Consider the following 15739-nt stretch of genomic DNA (forward strand, 5'->3'; position numbering starts at 1 on the left):
GGGGTGGGATGCTGGAAGGGGGTGGGGAGCTGGAAGGGGGCAGGGTGCAGCAATGCGCTGGGTGGGCGGGAACACCCAGGAGGAGAAGGAGCGATTTATTGTGCAGGACAGCGTGCGTGGGCACGAGGAAAACGGGAATACGCTCACCATGACTGCGTCCCCTCAGGGCCCTGCAGAAACCCAGACCTGCCAGTTCCCCTCTGCACAGAAACAAGGGCAAGCAGCAAACTGCCTTTGAGGTTTACTTTGTGAGCTCCTCCTCAGCACCGTGATGTAGCAGCTTGTTGGTCCAGGGGTTTGGAGACCTCGCTTCTCCCATGGCCCAGCAATCCATGGCAGGAGGAAAAGTCTCATTCTTGCCACAGATATTCTATCCCAGGGCCTGTCTTGCTGTCAGGACACCAGACAGATGGGTGTCACCTATGGTGACCTCCTGAAGTCACACTGATGGAGGAGGCTCCTGAGAGCCGACTTGGTCACCTGTGCAGAGGGGCAGGAGCTCTCAGCAGGGCACGGCTGAGAGCCTGGAGGAGTCCCAGGTTGTGTCACAGACCGTGGTGGGATAATTCCCAGGGAGCAATGTGTGCATGGATTGGTGCTCGGCTCGGTGGAGATGGGCTGGGAGGGATTTCAAGGGTTTCGCTCCTCAGGGTTTGGGTGGAGAACTGGCAGGTGGCTGAAGGATGGAGAGGAGCAGGTCTGATTTCCAGTAGCAAAGGAGTGGCAAGTGAAGCCTCCCAGGGTGAGGATAATGTGGTGGAGATGGAGAAGGAGAATGTGGGACCACCACAGCTTGAGATTTCAAGTGGCTTAGCCACTCCTTTTTTAAGGAAGGAGGGAGACACAGGAGTCTCCCGGGGCTCTTTTCCCACCATCTCCTGGTGCTGGGATCCCAGTGTGGGTGTCTGCACCCCTCTGCCCACCCCACACACGCTGGTGTGTGATCAGTCCTGATCTCACTGAGCCCCACTTCCACCCTTCTCCCTCCCGTCGCCAGGGCTCAGTGCCCTAAAAATCAAGGAAAGGAGGGTGCCAGGGGAGCTCGGGGCTGGCACGCGTGCGGGTGAGGTTATTCACCCCGGGGCGGGCGGCAGCTTCCCTGAGCAGCGCTCCTGCGTGTCCTGCTGCAGCCTCCGGCATCTCCCCGAGCTCCTCTCCGCACCTTCCTCCGCCGAAACAGCTCCGGAGAGGTTTTTTTTTTTCTGGGATCGGGACAGGCGGGTGCTGTTGTGGCAGGGAGAGAGCGGCAGGCAGACGCAGCTGGCTCCTTCCCGGGGAAGGCAGGCAGGGAGCCGGGACCCGGAGGATGCTCGCCGCGGTCCCCAGCCGCGGGGATGCGGGGTTGCTAGGAGGCAGGTGAAGGTGAAGGTGAAGAGGAGAGCGCTGCGGAGGACCGCAGGCCCAGGTACCGCCGCAGCGGGGCCGGGGGACAGGCGGGGGGGACCTTGTCCGTGCCGGGAAGCGGAGCCGGCGAGTGGGAATGCGGGCGCTGAGCCCTTGGAAGGGAAGAAGGGAGCCGGGAGCGCACAGAGGAGCCGGGGCGGAGGGAGCCGGCTCGGTTCTGCGGGAGGACGATGCAGGAGCAGCCGGCGGCTCGGCCCTCCGCCAGCCCGGCTGCCGCGGCTCCCTGCCCGTGCCGCTGCCGGCGGAGGGCCTCGGCCGTGAGTACCGAGGGCTGCGGGAGGATGCTCGGCCATCCCCCGGCAAGGGCGAGCCGGGGGACGCCGCCCGCCGCAGAGCCCCGGGCAGGCCGGGGCAGCGGTGCCCTTGGGGAGCCGCCGGCGAGGGACGGGGGAGCGGCGCAGCCCGGGGCCGGCGGGCCTGCGGGGACGCTGCCGCCAGCGCTGCCCTTGGGATGCCTCTCGGCGGGGGCGTGCGGGGCAGCAGTGTCCTTGGGAGACCGCCAGGAGCCACCTCTCCCTTCTCCGTGCGGCCCCGCACCGCGGCGGAGCTTGCGGGGCGAGCCGAGCCCTGCGCAGCCACCCCCGGCCGGGAGCTGCCCCTTGCCCCGCAGCAGGAAGGGCAGGATGGGCACAGGGCGGGGGCGAGCGCCGGGGCTCTGACCTGCCTTCCCCCTCCTCGCAGATCCGCATGTCAGACCACAAGGACCCCAGCGATGGGGATCCAGAACCCCAGCACGGCATTACTGTGGTCTTCCTCCTTGTCCTTGTCTTCTTCATCATGGGGCTGGTGGGGTTCCTGATCTGCCACGTCCTGAAGAAGAAGGGTTATCGGTGCCGGACTTTCCGGGATGAGCTTGACCCAGATGACAAAGAAGGGGTGGAGGAGCTCGAGGATGGTGAGTGCTGGGGCGATGGGGGCTCGGTGGGGGCTCGGCCTTCTGCCTGGAGCGGACTGGTGCTCCTCATACACCCTTCTGGGATGTGGGGTGGGGCTGGCAGGGTTACCTGTCACGTGTGGCTGGGTTGGGGCGCTGAGAGCAGCAGGGTGATCCCTGGGGATCGGGAGTGTGAGGGCCAGGATCCCTGTGATCCACGAGCTGCCAACGGCTGCAGGTGACAGGGAGGTGGGAACCAGTGCCTGGCCCTTCCCAAAGGAGCATTATCACCAAAAGGTAATTCTGATGAACATCCAGGACTTGCTGAATTCCCGGTATCTCAGTCACAATCCCTGTTCCCTCAAGGAAAACCTCTCCCAGCTGGAGCACAAGCTGTCCCTCTGCCCCTCTGGCATTAGGATGTCTGGCAGGGAGCCAGCTGGTGTTTGCTGTTGGTCATGCCTTCTTCTAGCCCCTGCTGTCTTCACACAAACCAGAGAAACAGGGGTGTTGCTAGAAGGGGAAGGGACCTGTAGGGAATTTTTTCCATGGCTTCAGGCCACGGCAAGTCACTCTGGGGTGGTTGGATTGGGAAGTCAGTGCCGCATCGAGCGTGGGTGCCTGGCCCGAGCGAGCTCTGTCATCCGGCGCTTTCCTGAGTGTCTGCTGAAGTGGGGAACACACGCTCCTCCGGCTGCTTCCCAGGCTGGGAACAGCCACATGGTGCTACAGAACTCCCCCAGCTCCCGTGTGCCATCGGCAGTGCTGGGGAGGATCAGCACCTCCTGCTGCCGCTGCCTGTGCTCGGGAGGGAAACGCGGCTCCTGCGGCTCAGCCACGGCTGCAGCCAGAGCTTCCAGGATGTCCATGGATGTGCTCCTCTGGCTTTAGCATCTTGGCTGTGACATGGAGACACTGTCTGAACCTTCCAGGATGGGCTTTGCCCCCAGCCAGGCCACACCACCCCCCCACAGCCCGGGGAAACATCTCCGTGGGCTTCCAAGATGAAGGAAGCAGCCCTTGAGCCTTTGAGGCAGCTGCCAGCCAGACCACAGCTCCAACCTGCTCACAGGAACATGTCACACTGCTGATCCATCCATCCATCCATCCATCCATCCATCCATCCATCCATCCATCCATCCATCCATCCATCCCTCCTGCCTCCAACAGTGGCTGGAAGCAGGTTGAGGTGAACATTGTGGATGAATTCCACAGCAGAGCAAGGTTCCTCAGAACAACCTTTTAAGCTTTTAATGGTGCTCAGCTCTGGGGCTCTCTGTATCATGGTGTGTTCCCCATTTCTGTGTGTAGCAGGTCCCTGTGGGTTTATTTGGGTTTGTTTTCTGTGGGCATGTCCCGTTTACCCTTGGAACCTCGGGCATGTGCAGCATCCTGCAGCTCCAGGGCTGGACAAGGACCCTCCTCCTTCGACTTTTTGGGACCTGCTTCCTGCTCGTTTCACGGGATGCTCCCCTGTTGGGAAGGAGCGACACAACGCCCTCTCCCTGCACACGCAGCTGCTGGCTCAGCGGTTTCTTTTCCAGGAGGAGGGATCTGGTATTCCCCAGTGGCTTCCCAGTGTGACAGGGGACACGAGGCTTCTCCAACATCTCTGCTGATGCAGCTGCTCCAGGGAAGGGATGAGTGAGCGGAGTCCCCGAATGCCAGCCCTCAGTGCCACGTTGTCTCTTTGCAGATGAGGACAAGAACGATGACACCGTGGAGAAGATCGTGAGATGCATCATCCAAAATGAAGGTGAGCACTTCCATGGGCCGGCCCAGAGCTCTGCTGACCACTTTGGCTGACGTATTCCCGTTTTTCCCTCTCTCTTCAGCAAATGTGGAGGCCCTCAAGGAGATGCTGGGGGAAACTGAAGGGGACGTGCCAGTGCCAGTGCCCAGGTGAGGGAAGCTCACAGCAGCTTCTGGCTGGGAGGGAGGGACAAGCAGCCCCTTTCCAGCTGCTTCAAAGCATCTTCCCAACGGAGAGTCCTGCTCTCCTGAGGGTTTTGAGGAGTGCTTCACCCTGCTGTCAAGTGGAACAGCTCTTCCTCATTCCTGTCCCCAGCAGAGGTCCCCCCCCAGAGCTTGCTGCAGTGGGGCTGCACCAGGGCTGGGGTGTCTCCCCGAGGTGACACGACCTGTCATGTCCTTCTGTTGCAGCCTGTGTCCCCACAGTAGCAGCCAGGATGGGGGCCCACCACATCACCACACGGTACACCTGGGCTCCACGCAGGCCCCCTGCATCCACTGCAGCAGGAGGAAGAGGCACCCGCTGCAGCGCCAGGGCCGGTCCAAGGAGGGCAAAAGCAGGATGCATCCTGGAGAGACCACCGTCTTCTCAGTGGGCAGGTACCCAAATGAGCTCTGCCAGACATTTCCCTGCTGGAATGAGCACCGTGAGCTCTCCTCAGTCCTCCTGCTCCTTTCCCACTTGCCCAGAGTTCTGCATTGAGATGCCCCAGCAGCAGCAGCAGCTCTGCAGCTGGAGCTCCTGAGGACCCAGGTGGTTCCTGCACCTGGAAATGCCTGTGGTACGTGGCAGGCTGTGATGCACTGGTGGCTTCCCTCCTTCTCCGGGAAGGTGACTCAAGCTGGGTTTTCCTGCTGAGTCAGTGCTGGGCACAGCCCCAGCCCCGTGTCCTTTCGGAGCCCGCTGTCCCAGCCCGGTGCAGGCAGGGCCCTTGCTGCCCAACTGGGGGCTTCAGGGACCTCGTTAAGGGGGGCAGAGGGGACAGCATGTCCCAGGTGTGAGCCGTCACCTACTCAGAGGGAAAGAGTGGCTGTGCTGCTCCAGGTCGCTGCCTCCAGCGATGTCTGTAATTAGATGACACAGCAGCAATGTAAGAACACGGGAGTGTTCCTGATACTTCCCACAAATGCTTTCCAGTCCCCACCTGGTTTCACCTCAAGGGACTTCCTGAGCTTCCTGTGGTCTCTGTAGTCACTAACCTGTGGATCAGTCCGTAGGCTCGCCCAGGCTGCCCCATTCCCCAGCAGAGAGGGTTAGGAAAGTCTTCCTGGGCTTGGCTCCCTCCGGCTGTGGTGACTGGGGCAGGGTGACAAAGTGACTGCTGGTCCCTGGATGGCCACCGTGGTGAGACACAAAGTTCTGTCATGCTCTAATTGTGCACAAGGTCTTCATTCAGGGCCTGAGCCTTGACCAAACTTCAGGTCGTGGTCCAGAGAGTCAGTTCTTTCATGGGAATGCTGAGCCAGAGTGGGCATGGAATTGTGGAATGGTTTGGGTTGGAAAGGACCTCGAAGTTCATCCCATTCCACCCCTGCCATGGCAGGGACACCTCCCACCATCCCAGGCTGCTCCAAGCCCTGTCCAGCCTGGCCTTGGGCACTGCCAGGGATCCAGGGGCAGCCCCAGCTGCTCTGGGCACCCTGTGCCAGGGCCTGCCCACCCTGCCAGGGAACAATCCCTGCCCAAGATCCCATCCAGCCCTGCCCTCTGGCACTGGGAGCCATTCCCTGTGTCCTATCACATGGATTATTCCACCATCACGGGCAGGACCCTCAGCAGGGAGGTGAGCTGGGGCTTTCTGAGGAGCTGGAGAAGCAGTGAGACCTTCTGGACCTCTCCAGGCTGAATTGCAGCTCGGATCACGTCTTGTGGACACTGCCAGCTCCTGGCTCCCTCCGTCCCATAGCTGTCCTTGGAGGTGGTGCCCAGCTCTGCACAGCTCTGTACTCACCGCTAATTCATTCCCTGGCAGGTGCCCAGCTCCCTCCACTCCTCTGTGTCCTTTGTCCGTGCTCTTCCCAGTCTCTCTCACCTTGGAGTGCTGGACAAGATGGTCTCCTTTCCCAAAGGCACCTTCCCTCAATTCCTGTTCATTTTCTCTTCCACCCTGTTAATATCCCACGCCACACCAGCCTTCTCCACAGGGGAAACTGTCCCTGCCTGTGGCAGGGAGTGGGGCTGGATGATGCTTTAGGACCTCCTTCCAACCCAAGCCATTCCATGAGTCTGTGATCCCTAACTCCTCTCTTCTCCCCACGTGCACTGTTGCATCACCTCTGGTTATGAACCCTCCCTTTGAGGGTGGCAGAGCCATTTCTGCAGCTTTTCTCCTGCCCACCCAGGAGCTCTGAGCTCTCACCTGCTCATGGTGGAACCTTGGTGAGCCACTCAGGTACCCCCTGCCACTCCAGGGGAGGGTGCAAAATGTGCTCTGGCAGATTTTAGCCAAACAACTCCTTCAGCCTTTGATCCCTGTATCCAAACCACTGCCAAACCCCCGTCCCTGCCCTCACTCAGGGCATGCTCTCATCCAGGTTGTCTCGGAGCATTTCCAGGAGCTGTGATCCATCTTGCTGCTGGGAGGGCAAGGTCTGGATTGAGATTTCCATCTTTCTGTTTGTTTTGCTCAAAATGAAGGGAAAAATGACTTTGTGGGGCACAGCTTGCGTGGGTGTGAACGAGTCGGAAAGGTTGGAGATCACGGCAAAGAGTGATCCAGAGCTGGAGGTACAGGCAAGCTGGGAATCCAGCCATGAGGACAGCATGGAAAAGACTGCTGTGTCCCGCCCTCATTGCAGGTTCCGTGTCACACACATCGGGAAGAGGCCGCCGGTCCAGGAGCAGCAGGACGGCGCGCTGCCCGCCGGCAGCCGGCAGCCGAGCACGGAGGAGCTGGAGCGCAGCAGCGAGAGGCTGCAGTGGGAACGGGCTCTCAACGGGACTGTCCCCACGGGTGGCCTGCAGAACGGAGCCATCCAGACGGGCACCCAGAGCACGGGCAGAAGCGCGGAGCAAAGCCTGTCCGCCAGCCCAGCCGTGAACACACCAGCCAGCTCCGGCACCCGTGACAGCCGGCGGGTGGACGTGGGCTCCGGACCGCTGGGCTCTGGCCCGCTGGGCTCTGGCCCGCTGGGCTCTGGCCCGCTGGAGTCTGGCCCGCTGGAGTCTGGCCCGCTGGAGTCTGGCCCACTGGGGTCCGGCCCACTGGGGTCCGGCCCGCTGGAGTCTGGCAGAACCGGGTCCAGCCTGGTGGGGCCTGGCACAGCGGGGTCCCTGAAGGATGCTGGCTCTGCTCCCGGGAGCTCGAGCCGGCAGCGGAGGCTCATGAGCATGCCGGCGCTGGGAGTGTCGAGTCCCAACATCCCAGGAGAGCTGGCAAGGGAAGGAGCCGGCATCTGCCTGGAGGAGATCGGACTGGCGTCGGCAGATGAAGTGTCGGATATCCACGGGAGCCTGAGCCTGCAGGAACAGGCCGATGAGTTGGGGAGAGACGACAGCAGCAGGAGACAGTCAGGAGGGGAGGACGGGAAGCAGCAGGTATGTTCCTCCTCTTCCGTGTGGTCCCCTGGGCTGCATGGGGATTGATTTTTTCCCACCCATTTTCCGATGTCTGAGGCAGTGGAGTGACTGTGACGGGTCCCACCCTGCTGAAGGAGCACTGGGAGGTGCTGCAGACCTGCTGCTGGTTCCCCTTGGCAAGGGACTCCTTTTCCTTTGTGCTTGAGCTCTTTGGGGACATCCAGTGGGATTTTGACCTGGGAGAGCTCCAGTGCTGCACGTGGTGTCCCCAGAATCGTGGCCTCAGTGGGGTCCAGTGTGGCCAGTAAGGAACAGGCAGGGGCAGATTTCTCCAGAAGCCTTTCTTACCTTGGAGGCCAGGAAATGGTGAAGCCAAGTGCTCGTTTCTTGGCTGGTTTTCCCTGTTCCTGAGGAGCTGTGCTCAGAGAGGAGGAAAGCCCACCCTGCCTGGAGCTCCCAGCACCCTGGTGTACCCCAATATCCCACCCAACCACCTTGCTGGAGGGGTTAGAAAGCTCCAGGGGATTTTTTCCCTGGAATTACCTCTGTGCTGTTACCAGTGAGCAAACGAGGCTGGTGTAGTGGTTCAGACAGCCAGCATTTCACTCACAGCCTCACACACTCATTCATGGCTCTGCAGCCAGAAAAAGGTGATTTTTGTGGAAGGGGGCTGGGAAACACCCCCTGTGTAATGTCAGCAGCTCCAGGAGCCAGCTTTAACTTGCCTCACAAAACCAGCACCAGGGCACACGTTGGCAAAGCCCTTGGAAGAAAAAGGAAGCCAAATGCCTGGGTAAAATTCCTGGCACACTTCAAAGCCATGGAGATCCCCTGGGGCTGGTTCTGCAGGAGCTGCACGGGCTGGGCACGGCCCAAGCACATGCCAGCAGCCCTTGGCAGGGGGTGGGATGGGGCAGGCCTGGGAAGAGCACCTGGCTGGATGCTGGATCAGGACAAAGCAGGATCCCACTGTTGCCCTCTTTGCTTTCTGGTGACCAGGCTGGCAGGTTTGAGCTGTTTCATGGAGAAGGGCAGCCCATGGCAGGATAGAAAAAAGGGCTGCAGCCCTTCCCCAGAGACCTGGGGAGGTGGTGACAGGTCCCACTGAACCTTGGGTGATCCCTCTGATCCCTGGGCACATGGTGATGTCTGTCCCCTCGGCAGTGCCTGGATGCCACACGTGGTGCTGGTGTGCTCCAGGACATGGGGTCCCCGGGAGAAGGGTGATGGCACCTCCCTGGGATGTTTGTCACCAAGCCCTGGTGCCACTTGAACCCTCCCCATCCCCTCAGTCACAGTCAGAGCCAGCACGAGGGCTGGTGGCTGCTGCTCACCACGTCCTGCAGGTGATGGGGAAGGGCAGAGATGGTGCCTGGGCTGTCACCACTCCTGCAGACTCAGTGGGGTTCTGCCCGCTGGCCCTTGGGTCACTGCTGTGGGACCCCTGGGCCAGCACCCTGCTCCCACGGGAGCGCTGACATCCCTCCTCCATCCCACAGGAGCCCAGCGCCGAGGAGCAGGACCGTGTGTGACGTGAGTGCTTGTCCCCTGCCCTGGGACTATGGCTGGAGGGGGGTGGGAGGGCAGTGTCCCTGCCCCTGGTGGGTCTCAGCTTGGTGCTGGACATGGAGAGAATGTCTCCATTTCTCCAGGGGGTCGGGAAGTGCCAGCCACAGGCGGTGACTCCGGGAAATCCCGTTTGCGGGTGGTGGGGAGGTGCTACGGCTGTGGGGACAAGCCCTGTCGTGCCTCTCTCCCCTCAGCTCCTCTCCGCTCCCGGCTGGAGCGTGGACGGGAGGCGTGCAGCCCCTGGACCCCTCGGGGCTGGGGGCTCTGCCGTGGGGCAGCCGCGGGGCAGCCGGCCCCGGGTGGGCATCTACGCGCTTGGCATGGCCGGAGCGACGCGCCGGCGTCACCGACAACCGCGCTCGGCGCCAGCCTTCATCCCATTGGCAATAGGTACCCGAGTCCCTCCGCACCCTCCCCGGAGACCCCCCCCGAGGGACCCTCGGGCCTGGCAGGGGCAGGACAGCACCCCGAGCCCGCTGCCCCCGCCGCCCCCCAGCTCCGGGGGAAGGATCAGAGGGGGCCGCGGTGAGGGGCAGGGATGGAGGCAGCGGCTTGAGCCCCCCCCGGGGCGGTGGGGAGCACCCACCCAGCCCAGGCACCCGGCACATTGACCACAGAGCACAGCCCCCCGCCCCCGGGCACGCAGAGCGGGCACAGGCACAAACCCTGCACCGGCAGGTCCCTGGGAGATGCTGGCGGAGAGAGGAGCTTCCAGCCCCATCCCGGCACAGGAGGGGCCGGAGCCCGGCCCCGGGGGCACGATGGCCCCCGGCCAGGCCAGCGGGCAGCCCCGGGGCCCGCGCCAGCTTCGGTGTGTAACGCCCTGTACATAGACGAGCTACAACCATTAAAGCTGCTGAACCCCTCACCAGGGCCAGTGAGATTTATTGGGAACAGCCCCCCCACGCCCGCTCCTGCCTGTGGGGAGGTGCTGCGGGGGTCCAGAGATGAGCCCCTCCACCCCCAGGAACCAGGGCTGTGCTGGGAGTGCACGGGGGATGCCAGGCAGGAAGGGCAGAGGCAAGAGTGGGGTGAGATGGAGCCTGGCTGTGGCACCCCAGAAGAGGGGTTCTGGGTGCTGTACCGGGATGCAGGACCACTCTGCAAGCAGCACTGGGCAGGATGCAGCCCCTGCAGAGACCAGCTCGGGGCATGGGGCAGCACCAGTCCCCACTGCTGGGACAGCAGCCTGTGGTGGCTTGCTTGGGCAAAGCTTTTTGGGGCTTGGGGGGCTGGGGGGACCCACAGGGTCAGCTGAGGTGAAGCTCGGGGTCGGGCTCGGGGGCTCTGCCGGGCGGCGGGGGCGGCGCACGGAGCTGCAGAGAGGGAGAGGAGAGGGAAAGGGAGTGGGAGAGAAGTGGTGCCAACACGCTGGGGCCACTCATCCCCCTTCAGACTCCCCAAAACACACGGGTGACTCCGTGACGGAAGGGCTGGGGCAGGCTTTGGGGTCACAGCATCCCTGTGAAGGGACTTACCGGCCGCAGACGTGTGGCTGCCAGGTCTGGAGAACTCTGCCCGCTGCCTGTGCCATCCTGCCGGCAACCTGGGAGGGCCCAGCAGCTCAGCCCGGCTTTCGGGGCTCCCCCAGCCCCTTCCCAGTTTCCCCAGCACTCACCTCCCAGCGCTGTCTCAGGAGCAGGGCTGGGGACCAGGCTGGCCCCGGGTGCCAGGCCAGGAGGGGAGAAGGGCGGAGGGGACGGTGATGGCAGCTCCTGGGAAGACACAGCCAAGAGGAATGGCGATGGTGGGAAGGGGATCTCCACCTTGGCAGTCATGGAAGATGAGGGGCTGACCGTGCCGGGGTGACACAACCCCCCTCCTGCCACCAACCTGCCCAGCTGCCTCCCGGGCCCCGGTGAGCTCCTCCACCACCAAGGAGGGGAAGACGCCGACGCGGCCGTCGAAGTCACCGGTCCAGAAGCCATCGTCCACCTCACCAGCAGCACGGGGCAGCACCCGGATGATGGCTCCCTCAGGGAAACTCAGCTCCTCGGGGCTCTGCCCCTCGTAGTCGTACAGGGCTCGCACCAGCCAGGCTGTGGGGAGGGTGGGGAGGGGGCTCAGCAGCCTCTGGACCCTGTCCCCCTCCCTGGGGTGGGGGTGACACCCAGCACCCACCTCCAGGCTCCAGCACCAGTTCTGCAGCCATGATGCTGGAGAGCTGGCGCTGCAAGGCAGAGGGGCCTGGGGGGCCGAGCCCAGCCCCAGAGTCACACCCCAGGGACAGCAGGTACTTTTCAGGGACGTAGCCGACCTGCCCTGCCTTGTTTCGAGCCTGAGGAGACAAAAACCACATGAACATCCCAGGCTCCAGAGCGGGGTTGGCCTGGGGACCTCCAAAAGGTGTCCCCCTGTATGCAGGGGGGCTCAGCCTGCTCCCACCTTCACCCACTCCTCTGCATCCCCATCCTCGATGATCTCCAGCTCCTCACCCTGGCTGATGGACAGCTCGTCTGCCTGGCAGCCCTGCAGGAGATGGGGACAAAGTGGCAGAGAGGCTGAGGTGCCATCCCTGGGCAGGCAGGGTGAGGGCCAGGCAGGCAGGGCCATACCTGGTAGCCAAAGATCACCCGGCAGGTGTAGGGGTAGGTGCGAGCAGCAGGCCCGGGCTCATCGTCCTCATCCGGCTCATCACTGTCCTCGTAGTCATCGAACTCGGCCGGGTCCAGCCCCGTGGGGGTCTCCTCACCTGTCCCCACCATGGTGGCCCCGGCCAGCCAGGCGTCCACGTCCAGCCCTGCCGCCCGCAGCAGCGCCAGCCGTGCCTCGGCCTTCACTCGGCTCACCTGGGGACACCACACACTGTCACAGTCCCCAGGATACCTCTGCAGGTGTCCCAACCCCGTCCCCAGCGTGGTGGCATCCCCAGTGCCACAGCCCAAGTGCATCATCCCAGCCAGCACCCCTCCCTGTCCCTGCATCCCCCAGTCTGGGGGTGACAGACCTCGCAGACACCCCAAGCTCCCTGACTGCGGGACTCACCTCTGCCTTCCGGATGTTTTCCCTCGCTTCTTCCATCTGCCGCTCCACGGCCGCTGCTTCTGCCTCCGGCCCCTGCTGCCGCCTGGCCTCCAGCCGCTGCAGCACCTGGCCGGGCACCCACAGCTCAGGGAGTGGTGGCAACTGGTGAGGGGCTGGAAAAAGCCCGTCCCTGAGCCCCCGGGTGCTCTGTGGGGCAGGACAACACCCACCTCCTCGCTGTGCGCCCTGTTCTTGTGGTCCCGGGCCACCCGCGTGGCCCAGCGCCGCGCCTCCTTCTCCAGGCTGGCCCCGTCGTCTGCTGGTGGCAGCAGGCACACCTGGGCAAGGACACGGGGGTGACAAAGGGGTGGCTGTGCAGACCCCACCTTGCTGTGATGACCCCCTCCACTTACCTCCTCCACCCCGGAGAGCTGGAAGCGCTGCTCAGGCGCCAGGGAGAAGGCGGGGTGGTCATGCAGGAAGAGGAGGAGGTCCTGCTCCCGGCACACCTGCAGCAGGGGAGAGGCGTGGGGCTGAGGGCTCAGCCGTGCCCTCCTGTCCCAGCCAGCTCACGGGACAGTGCTGTTACCCGTGCAGATGCCTCCACGACGCCCTGGAACCAGTCCCGGGTGGCCCGGCAGGTCTCCACCTCTGTCCGGCTGGCGGCCGACAAGTGCTCCCGGAGCCGCTCGTAGAGGTCCCCGTCCAGTGCCTGGGGGAAAGCGGGTGGGAAACCCCCCAGAACTGCCACATGGAGCATCCTTGATCCCCCCCAGGGCAGCCAGCCCTGGCTGTGTGCCCTCCCTGCTGGTTCCTTGTGGGATCCTGGGGATGGGGCACGGGGGTCCTACCTGCATAGCAGCGGGCAGCTCCACACGCTGGTAATGCTCCAGGTGGGCAGAGGCAGACACCAGGGCAAAGCTGTACTCGTTCTGCACCCCTGCCAGCTGCCTCGAGTGCTCGGCCAGTCGCGCTGAGAACTTGTGGGGATGTGGACAGTGAGGCTCGGTGATGGTGTCCCCCTGCATCCACCCACCCTGCCACGCCCTGCACCACCGACCTTGGCACTGAGCTTTTGCAGACTGGCCTTGGTGTGAAATATCCGCCGGTCGCTCTTCCGGAGGCTGGGGAGGACGGGAGTGGAGGGTGTGAGACCATCCCACAGCCACAGCAGCCCCCAGGCCCTGTGCCCACCACTCACCGCGCCTCCACATCGGCCGCCTTGTCCTTGGCCACCTCGCTGCTGCGCTGGAGGTGGCTGAACTGCTTTTTCGCCTTGTCCAGCTCCTTCACCGTCTCCAGCAGCTCCGCCTGCGCCTTCTGCAGCCGCTCGATGCCCTGCGGGGAGCGTCAGCTTGGGGGGACAGCTGTCCCCAGCGCCCGGGCACGGGGGACATGTCCTCGCCCCGGTACCTTCTTGAGTGTCCTCTCCTTGGAGAGGCGGGCGCTGCGGGCGGCCTCGGCGGCCAGGGCGCGGTAGCTCTCGGAGGCGGTGACACGGACCTGCCCGGCGTGCGCTGTGCCCTCGATGACGCCTTTCCAGACAGCGGCCACGCTCCTGCAGGCACAGGGTTAACACAGGGCTGGGTACTCCCTGCCCCTTGGCAGCTTTCCTTTCCCAGCAGGACCCTGGAATTGGGGACATCCCACCCACAGCTGCATCCTGGTGACACCCAAATGCTGGTTGGATTTAAATGTCTCCAAGTTGGGAGCAACATGGATGGGGCACAGCCAGTCCCAGGTGATTGTCCCCAGTCCTGTTGCTGTCCCCAGCCCACCTGGAGTCGCCGGCCTCGCCACGGCCCCGCTGCCAGTCTCTCTTCATGAACTGGCTCGCCAGCCTCTGCAGCGCCTGCAGACAGACCCGGCATCACCGCCACTCCCTGACCCTGCCGAGCACCCCAGCACCCACCACCCCCAAAACTGGGCTCCCCCACCCCAGCTGCCCACCCCATGGGCCTGGGGACGTCCCAGAGCACAGACACACACATCCCTGTGGCTCAGTGTCAGCAGGAATTCCATCGTGCTCCCCATGAGAAAATGGATATGTGACACATGGGGAGATGTGCAGACATGGGGAGACTTTCTGGGGGGCAGCCACCACACTGAAAGCTTACTGTGGCTTTTGGGACAGAGCACCTGCAAGGGGACATCAGCGAGGGACACTGGATACAGAGACAGAGGAACCCCAGCAAAGCCAAGCACAGCAAGACCCCAGCCCTGGGGGGACAGTCAGCCCCAGCCTGGGGGGTGTGAGGAAGGGGAGTGACATGGTGACCAGCTGCAGGCAGGGGGGACACAATTCTGCCGCAGGATGTCCCCAAGGGATGCTGCAGGGACATCTCACATCAAAACCAAACTCTGACATTTCAGAGCAGCGCCCTGCGATGACCCAGCAGACAGCAGAGCCCAGTGGTTTCCTCCCCCAACAAGGTTTTCCCTCCAGGCTCCCAAAACACCCAAGGTTTGTGCCATGCTGTGCTCAGCAGAGCCCCCAGCGGGTGCTGAACGTGGTCAGGGTCCTCCAGGCAGGATGAGCCATCTGCCATCACCCTCCAGGGCCAGCACGGAGCAGCCAGGCTCAGATAATTTCTGAGGCTGCCCATTGCCTGCGTGGGGCCGTGCCCAGGCAGGCAGGATGAGGCCTGGGCCTCCCCAGGACATTGATCCTGAATCCCGTGACATCTCCTTACCTGCCCATACTCCCTGTCAATGGTGGCCCTCTGCTTGCTGTAGGACCTGGGGGGAGAGGGGACACAGAGAGGGGCAGGGATGGGCCATCCCTCTGCCATCACCCCTTCCCATCTCCCCCTGCCACCATCCTGTCCCCATCAGGCCACCCCAGAGGGTGATGCAGCCCATGACCTCGATGTGACAGGCTCAAGGTGAGCCGTGCCCGGTCCCTGGCCCAGCCGTGCCTGGTCTGAGCTTGGGGGCACACACAGACACACAGACACAGGCACACACACACAGACACACACAGGCACAGGCACACAGACACAGACACACAGACACACACACAGACACACACACACACACACACGGGACGAGCTGTTTCATCTCGCTCTGGGGACACACACACGGCATGAGCTGCCCGGTCTCAGCTCGACCCGGCTGTCACCCGTGTGGGCCGTACCTGATGTCCTCCAGCAGCTCGGCGTCCCGCTGCTGTTTGCTCTGCAGGCCCGACAGCTGCTCCAGGAGATGGACCCGCAGCTCCTGGGTGAGCTTCACCTGCGGGATGGTCCCGCTCAGCCCCGGCGGGGATGGGCTGCGGGCTGCGCTGCCCGCCCTGCCCGGTGCCGGTGCCCACCGAACCCCACTCCTGAGTGCCGCCCGAACGCGGCCTCGCTTCCCCAGCCCCGTGAGGCTCCGGTCACGGCTGCAGGACACGACAGCGAGGGAGGACCCGGCCCCGGTGACCCGCCCCATGGCCCGGCCTGGCCCGGCGCTCACCTTGCGCGGCGGCGGCTGCATCGCGGCGCTGCCCCGGTGCCGGTGCCGATCCCGATCCCGGTGCAGGTCCCCGATCGCCGCCGCCCCGACCCGCGTGCGCTGAGCCCGGAACTGCCGGGCCGGCCTCGCCCCGCCCACAGACCACGCCCCCACAGACCACGCCCCCACAGACCACGCCCCCATAGACCACGCCCCCACAA

General features: G+C 63.8%; 2 protein-coding genes and 1 long non-coding RNA gene across 10 annotated transcripts in view; 1 reads left to right on the top strand and 2 right to left on the bottom strand.

Annotated features, from left to right (window-relative positions):
- The window catches only part of RELL2 (RELT like 2), an 11389-nt gene extending 1404 nt beyond the window's left edge, over window positions 1–9985 (top strand). Inside the window, exons 2-9 of one of the 5 annotated variants that reach the window (XM_015641518.3) lie at window positions 2086–2299; window positions 3975–4034; window positions 4114–4180; window positions 4442–4630; window positions 6830–7136; window positions 7197–7568; window positions 9050–9083; window positions 9314–9985. In XM_015641518.3, the coding sequence (XP_015497004.1) occupies window positions 2092–2299; window positions 3975–4034; window positions 4114–4180; window positions 4442–4630; window positions 6830–7136; window positions 7197–7568; window positions 9050–9082 (1236 nt within the window). In that variant the 5' untranslated portion in view covers window positions 2086–2091 and the 3' untranslated portion in view covers window position 9083; window positions 9314–9985. Of the gene's footprint in view, window positions 1–1074; window positions 1406–2085; window positions 2300–3974; window positions 4035–4113; window positions 4181–4441; window positions 4631–5669; window positions 7569–9049; window positions 9084–9202 lie in introns of those variants that run through there. The other 4 variants (XM_015641517.3, XM_033517669.1, XM_015641516.3 and 1 more) reach the window with 4 other exon arrangements.
- LOC117245104 lies at window positions 3515–5603 on the bottom strand. The gene is made up of 2 exons (XR_004499334.1): window positions 5231–5603; window positions 3515–5095 (listed from the first exon to the last, which is right to left on the bottom strand). It is a non-coding gene; the product is annotated as an uncharacterized LOC117245104 (long non-coding RNA).
- FCHSD1 (FCH and double SH3 domains 1) lies at window positions 9967–15664 on the bottom strand. Of its 4 annotated transcripts, XM_015641510.3 has the most exons (19): window positions 15540–15664; window positions 15220–15317; window positions 14777–14822; window positions 13862–13935; window positions 13497–13641; window positions 13285–13421; window positions 13144–13207; window positions 12935–13063; window positions 12673–12795; window positions 12497–12592; window positions 12314–12421; window positions 12105–12209; window positions 11675–11908; window positions 11505–11588; window positions 11241–11397; window positions 10953–11158; window positions 10738–10834; window positions 10598–10665; window positions 9967–10435 (listed from the first exon to the last, which is right to left on the bottom strand). In XM_015641510.3, exons 1-19 carry the CDS (start codon window positions 15558–15560, stop codon window positions 10370–10372), a joined length of 2058 nt encoding a protein of 685 aa, XP_015496996.1. In that variant the 5' UTR covers window positions 15561–15664; the 3' UTR covers window positions 9967–10369. The 4 variants fall into 4 exon arrangements, with proteins under 4 accessions (XP_015496996.1, XP_015496995.1, XP_015496994.1 ...); XM_015641509.3 differs by having other exon boundaries at window positions 10598–10834; XM_015641508.3 differs by having other exon boundaries at window positions 12314–12592.
- Between the last annotated feature and the right edge of the window lie 75 nt (window positions 15665–15739).

The sequence above is a fragment of the Parus major genome, chromosome 13, assembly GCF_001522545.3.
Source record: "Parus major isolate Abel chromosome 13, Parus_major1.1, whole genome shotgun sequence".
Lineage (NCBI taxonomy): Eukaryota > Metazoa > Chordata > Aves > Passeriformes > Paridae > Parus > Parus major.

Bases quoted from the DNA above. Each gene is read 5' to 3' on its own strand.
- FCHSD1 (XM_015641508.3), bottom strand. From the start codon at position 15,560: ATGCAGCCGCCGCCGCGCAAG. The intron at 13,422-13,496 runs GTACCGGGGCGA...CGCTCCCCGCAG, and splicing joins AGGAGAGGACACTCAAGAAG to GGCATCGAGCGGCTGCAGAA. The intron at 11,909-12,104 runs GTGAGTCCCGCA...TGGTGTCCCCAG, and splicing joins AAAACATCCGGAAGGCAGAG to GTGAGCCGAGTGAAGGCCGA.